This window comes from Amaranthus tricolor, chromosome 13, assembly GCF_026212465.1.
Source record: "Amaranthus tricolor cultivar Red isolate AtriRed21 chromosome 13, ASM2621246v1, whole genome shotgun sequence".
NCBI classification, from domain to species: Eukaryota; Viridiplantae; Streptophyta; class Magnoliopsida; order Caryophyllales; family Amaranthaceae; genus Amaranthus; species Amaranthus tricolor.
Window position 1 is genome coordinate 21,247,041 of NC_080059.1, and position 6,815 is coordinate 21,253,855.

The 6,815-nt window shown below is 31.8% G+C and overlaps 2 protein-coding genes across 2 annotated transcripts; both read left to right on the forward strand.

The window, feature by feature from the left end:
- Positions 1-574: 574 nt before the first annotated feature.
- LOC130798925 (uncharacterized) lies at positions 575-1,603 on the forward strand. Its single transcript, XM_057662021.1, has 5 exons — positions 575-687; positions 766-824; positions 974-1,187; positions 1,303-1,386; positions 1,540-1,603. Exons 1-5 carry the CDS (start codon positions 575-577, stop codon positions 1,601-1,603), a joined length of 534 nt encoding a protein of 177 aa, XP_057518004.1.
- A 294-nt stretch (positions 1,604-1,897) lies between these two features.
- LOC130798926 (uncharacterized) lies at positions 1,898-2,927 on the forward strand. The gene is made up of 2 exons (XM_057662022.1): positions 1,898-2,368; positions 2,919-2,927. Exons 1-2 carry the CDS (start codon positions 1,898-1,900, stop codon positions 2,925-2,927), a joined length of 480 nt encoding a protein of 159 aa, XP_057518005.1.
- Positions 2,928-6,815: the final 3,888 nt, after the last annotated feature.

The window sequence follows — 6,815 nt, forward strand, 5'->3', positions numbered from 1 at the left end:
CCTTGGTATGGCGCCAAGCTTCAACCAACTTAGAGACTTTTAATTCAAAATCTCTTCCTCGAACATAGATTTATCTTGGACTTCCAGCTGTAGACTTAAATACATACAGCCGACTTAATTTCTGTTTTTCCATTGATACAGACAGAATTACCTTTTTCACCAAGCATAAAAGTTGTAGAACTTTTTGAGTAGATGTCCCTAACCTTAAAAAACGCTTAATGTGGTGTCTGTATGAGTGAGATATGCCCATTTTAAAAATGGAACATAAAGTAATTCACGAATTACGTTTTTTCCGTTCAGCTCTAATTTTCTCATTTTGTCCAACTTTATTATTAATCAAAAATCCTACAAAATGTTAATAAATACATATAAGTGTAGATATTAACTCATAAAATTATATATATACTAAATAATATATATTATTTAAATTATAAAATATCTAAAAATTATTATAATAATAAAATGATGACGTCATAAAATGACGGGGTGGTACAGACTATCCCCCTTAAAAGAAGTGTCGTCCCCGAAACTAGAGTAATAGAAACACACATCAAGGAGTGAAGTGCAAGATCGAATGGTTTTTTCTTATGCATCAAGGCAACTAAAACCACATGAAGTCAATTACCTGACTAATGATTTGGAGCTTGTAGCCATTGTCTTTGCTCTAAAAATTTGGAGACTTTACTTGTATGGAGTGAAGTGCAAGATTTTTACTGACTATCAGAGCTTGTGATACTTGTATACACAACAAAATTTGAATATCAGGCAGCAAAGATGGCTAGAGTTGATTAATGACTATGACGGAGAGTTTAATTACCATGAGGGTAAGGCCAATGTGCAGTAGCCGATGCTTTGAGTAAGAAAACTATTCATTATGTAGCTTCCTTGACTGTTCCTAGAGAGTTGCAAAGAGACATAGAAAGATTGAAACTCAAAATTGTGCAGCATGGGGAACTAGAGTCCCGATAAGCAGCTTTATCTATCCGACCTTCAATTTTTGAGGAAATTTTAACAAATCAAGTAAGTGAGTCCTTTTTGGAGGAAATAAAAGAGCATGTTAAAGAAGGGAAAGCTAAAGGATTCGCGATATTCGAGGATGGTAGCATCCGATACAAGGGTCGATGGTGTGTACCTTCTACTTGCACAGAGCTCAAGGATAAAATCTTGATAGAGGCTCATAGTTCAAAGTACTTTGTTCATCCGGGAGGAGATAAAATGTATCAAGACTTGAAGTAGACGTTTTGGTAATTTGGGATGAAAAGGGATATTTTTGAGTTTGTTTCAAGGTGTTTGACATGTCAGAAAGTCAAGAGTGAGCATAAGAGGCCTGCAGTATTTATTCCAACCTTTGAATATTCCTGTATGGAAATGGGATGACATTTCCATGTAATTTAGTTTGGGCTTACTGAGGACTACGTTTGGAAATGATACTCTATAGGTGATCGTGGATAGACTTACCAAAAGTGCATTGTTCATTCCGATGAACAATGAGTGCGACATGGATTAGTTGGCTCGAGCTTACCTTAAGTATGTTGTTAGATATCATGGTGTTCCTAGATTTGTAGTGTCTGATCGTGATAATAGGGACGTGTCAAAATTTTAGGAAGCATTTCAAGCAACTTTAGGTACAAAACTTTTAGGACCACATCTTTTCACCAAGCTACTGACGGGCCGACTACGCGTACAAATAGGACTCTTGAGGATATGTTACGAGCTGTATAATAATAGTTACTAGGAAAGCATCGATATGGCACCTTTTAAGGCTTTATATAGTCATCGCTGTCGTAGTCCGGTATGTTGGGATGATTTATCGAGTCGATCACTCTAGATCCGGCTATGTTAGAGAAGATGACTGAACAAGTAACAATGATTCGCGATAGGCTAAAGGTGGCCCAGGATGGACAAATCCTATGTAGATGTTAAGAGAAGACCTGATGAGTTTGTTGTGGAGGATTATGTACTATTGAGAGTTTCGCCGATGAAAGAAGTCATGGGGTTTGGCAAGAAAGGCAAGTTAAGCCCAAAGTTCATAGGACCTTATGAGGTCACAAAGAAGGTAGGAAAGGTCTCTTATAGACTAGAACTACCCAATGAGTTGGGCAAGATCCATGACATGTTTTATATTTCACAGTGGAAGCGATATGTTTCCGATAAGTCTCATGTGCTAAATCCTGAGCCCTTAGACCTTGATGAAAATTTTTCTTATGAGGAGAAGCCCATTGAGATCTTAGATTCTATGGTGCGTAGTATGCGGAGAAAAGATATAAAGATGGTGAAAGTCCTATGGTCTAACCAGCGCACACAGAAGGCATTGTGGGAAACTGAGGATTCCATGCGTGATAAATATCGACACCTTTTTGTTCCCGAGGTTAGTTGAGTTACGAGGTCGTAACTAAGTTTAAAGGAGAGTAGAATACGATAGAATTTCGCGCGTTTTCACACATTTTCTCCTCTATGATACTAACTTATAACAAATTTACATGTGTTGGTTGGTTGTTTGAGTCAATTTGTGTGACATTTACATGCGTTGATTGGTTATTTGAGTCAATTTCTATGATTTTAAATACTCGAAATGAAATATGCATGACTATTTTGATAGATTGAGTATCCTTTTGTCACTAATGTCAATAAAATCACAATCTTTGAATCAAATTTTTATGTTTAAAATGGTTAGAATACCTTCTTGAGTGATTAGAAAAAAAAATTTCCTTGATGTGTGTTTCTATTACTCTAGTTTCGGGGACGACACTTCTTTTAAGGGGGATAGTCTGTACCACCCCGTCATTTTATGACGTCATCATTTTATTATTATAATAATTTTTAGATATTTTATAATTTAAATAATATATATTATTTAGTATATATATAATTTTATGAGTTAATATCTACACTTATATGTATTTATTAACATTTTGTAGGATTTTTGATTAATAATAAAGTTGGACAAAATGAGAAAATTAGAGCTGAACGGAAAAAACGTAATTCGTGAATTACTTTATGTTCCATTTTTAAAATGGGCATATCTCACTCATACAGACACCACATTAAGCGTTTTTTAAGGTTAGGGACATCTACTCAAAAAGTTCTACAACTTTTATGCTTGGTGAAAAAGGTAATTCTGTCTGTATCAATGGAAAAACAGAAATTAAGTCGGCTGTATGTATTTAAGTCTACAGCTGGAAGTCCAAGATAAATCTATGTTCGAGGAAGAGATTTTGAATTAAAAGTCTCTAAGTTGGTTGAAGCTTGGCGCCATACCAAGGGGTTACGTGTTCAATTCCTACCCACTACATTTTGCTTCAATTAATGCCCAGCTACATTTAGTACTTAAAGACTTGGTATTGTTATCAATCACCATAACTAACCTTGCCTAGTTTGTTGGGGGTGTAGAGTATTGTATAAGTAGGCACTTGTTCGAGTACCCTTAGCAGCAAGTTGTAATTTTATTTCCTTTTTTTTTGTCTTTTTCTTACTTAATCACCTCGATAAAAAGAGGCTTTGCTTTCCCATAAATAGAGTCTAATATACTACAAGTAGAGAGAAAAGAGTCACAGAAAAATATATTTTAAAGTCTCTTATTTTGTATTAAAAATTATTTACTTAATGAATATTTCTTATTCTCCATATTTTGTCATGTTTAACTTGGAGTAAATTATTTTGTAGTAACATGTATTAATATCTTGGCATATTATTTTTATGAGATTTGAATTGGGTTTTTAATTTATGCAACTTTGTTATTGAGTATTTATGTAAACTAGTTTTTATTTCTAAATTCATATAAGATTAATTCTATTGGGTACACTTAATTATTCTTGTATAAGTTAATGTTTTAAAATTAATTGAACTTTGTTGAGTTAGTTTTATTAAACAAACAACTAGTAATAATTATTGCATCTAATTTTATTATTAGAGTTACATAATATTAAATTTAGTTGGGTTATAGGGTATCTTCTTAATTAAGTTTAATGGTTGGTGAAGTAATCTTAAAATTTAAGTAGTCAATTCATTAAAACCAAATTAATGAACACTATGGCTTTACTATCTTGGGTACAAATAGTTAGCTAATATAAAAGGGTTGACAGGAGATTTACGAGGGTACTATAAATCCTACAGCTACCTATTCATATAAAAGTTGAAATTAATCAATGATTAGAAATAATCTTGTCAATGTCTAAAATACATGTTTCTCTTATTGATTTACTCTTTTATTTACTTTACATATTCCATTATCTTGTATTAAGCTCATTTTATTTTTAAGTTCTTAGTAGTGTAATCACAATCTTTGTGGGATCGACCCATACTTACCACTTACTATATATTTAGCAAGTTGTAATAGGGTAAAATATAATTTAAATTTATGCGCGTACGACAACGTCCTACAAATATAATTTAAGTGTAAAAATTACTACTAAAGTTACTTCTTAATTTATTTTTATTATCCATTACTATTTTGTTTTGTATTTCTCAAATCAAATTATTCTAGAAGCATAAGCATATACTTTATGAAATTGAGAGACGGAAAAGTGATTGACGAAGAATTAGAAGAAGAGGAACTCATATTCTCACTTGAAGAATTTTTCAACCTAGCTATATCATCTGGAAAGATTGTTTTTAATTACTTTAATATGGCTAATCAATCTTTAAAGAAGCTTGCAGCTCCAACTTTTGATAATCAACCTCTATGTATTGTGTTTCCTAGAATTACTACTCCTTTTAAATTACATTCTAGATTTATTCAATTATTACCTGTATTTCGTGGTGTACCTGGTGAAGATCCTCATCGTCACTTAAAAGAATTTCATGTTATTTGTAATACAATGAAACCAGAAAATATAGAAGAAGATATAATTAAATTATGTGCTTTTCCATTTAGTGTACAAGATTCTGCTAAAGATTGGTTGTATTACTTATCACCTGGATCTATCACTACTTGGAATGATATACAATCATTGTTCTTAGAAGAATATTTTTCAACTTCTAGAGTTGCTTTTATAAGAAAAGAAATTTGTGGAATTCGTCAATTTTCTAGTGAAACTTTATATGAATATTTGGAACGTTTTAAAAGTTTACGTGCTAGTTGTTCTAATCATCAAATTCCTGAACAACTCTTAATTCAATATTTTTATGAAGGACTTATTCCTAATGAACGTGCTATGATAGATGCTGCTAGTGGTGGTGCTCTAGTGGACAATACTCCTTAAGAAGCATGAAATTTAACAGCTAATATGGCTGGTAATATTCAATCATTTTATACAAGACAAGAAAATGTTAAAAAAAAGTTGATATGAGTAATTCTAGTTCAGTTGAACACCAATTATCTACCTTAACAAACATAGTTGATAAACTTGTTCAAAATAATTTAACTGCTCAAGTAAAATCTTGTGGTATATGTTTAATTTATGGGCATGTGACTAATGCATGTCCAACATTAAAAGGAGATGAGCATGTTAATGTTGTTGGTGGATTTCTTGGACAACCGCAAAGAAAATACAATACATATTCAAACACATATAATGAAGGATGGAAAGACCACCCTAACTTTAGATGGGGGAACCAAAGTGTTAAACCGTTTAGTCAAAACAACCCTCTAGCTTTTAGTCGAACTTATAATCCACAACAACCTCCACAAAATCAATCTCAAGGTATGACCTTAGAAGATATGGTAAAATCTCTTGCTTCTAGTTCTTTAAATTTTCAAAAAGAGACCAAGTCTATTATACAAAATTTATAAAATCAAGTTAGACAATTAGCTACGGATATAAATAATTTACTAGTGCAAATTAGTAATAAGTTACCCTCCCAACCATTAAATCCTAGAGAAAATGTTAGTGCCATAACTTTAAGAAGTGGGAAGGAACTTATAATCCACAACAACCTCCACAAAATCAATCTCAAGGTATGACCTTAGAAGATATGGTAAAATCTCTTGCTTCTAGTTCTTTAATTTTCAAAAAGAGACTAAGTCTATTATACAAAATTTATAAAATCAAGTTAGACAATTAGCTAAGGATATAAATAATTTACTAGTGCAAATTAGTAATAAGTTACCCTCCCAACCATTAAATCCTAGAGAAAATGTTAGTGCCATAACTTTAAGAAGTGGGAAGGAACTTTCTGATATTGCTAAAAAGTCCTCAAATTTTGAAAAGGATTTAGTAATTGACCATAGTAAGAAGGATGAAAAAATTGATACTACTAAGGATGATGAAAAGGGTAAAAATGAATTGGATGATAATGCTAAAGAGATTAGGAATTCTAAAAATAGTCACCAATTTGTAATCAAAGAAAATGAAAAAATTAAAAATTTATCTAACTATCTACTGATGCTACAGAAATTAGACCCCCTTTTCTTGAATGATTAAGAAAAGTTCATAAAAGGATGGAACTAGATAAAGAATTATTGGATATTTTTAGGAAAGTAGAGATTAATCTTCCTTTATTAGATGCAATTAAGCAAGTACCTCGATATGCCAAATTTTTAAAAGACTTATGCACTAATAAAAGGAAATTAAAAGGTAATTGAAAGCTCCTTTAAATGAGTGAATGATAGCTTGTTTTACCATTTAGATGCTCTTAAATGGAGACAAATAGTCTTATTAGTTCTACTTCAAACTTGTATAGGTTCCCAGTTCATAAGAGGAAGGTAGAACTTTAGTTAGGTGATTATTGTGATTTTTGTCGTATAGTGGTGCTTAAAAGTACGTACCCGCAGTAACTAACCCTTATATGAAATTTACTTTAAGAAAATATTGTTTATTGTGATAATATTCATGGTATCGAAACTATGAGGCATTAGTGAGTAAACATTATATGAA

Bases quoted from the DNA above. Each gene is read 5' to 3' on its own strand.
- LOC130798925 (XM_057662021.1), top strand. From the start codon at position 575: ATGGTTTTTTCTTATGCATCAAGGCAACTAAAACCACATGAAGTCAAT. The intron at 825-973 runs GTAAGGCCAATG...CCCGATAAGCAG, and splicing joins AGAGTTTAATTACCATGAGG to CTTTATCTATCCGACCTTCA. The intron at 1,188-1,302 runs GTACTTTGTTCA...TTGACATGTCAG, and splicing joins ATAGAGGCTCATAGTTCAAA to AAAGTCAAGAGTGAGCATAA.
- LOC130798926 (XM_057662022.1), top strand. From the start codon at position 1,898: ATGGACAAATCCTATGTAGATGTTAAGAGAAGACCTGATGAGTTTGTT.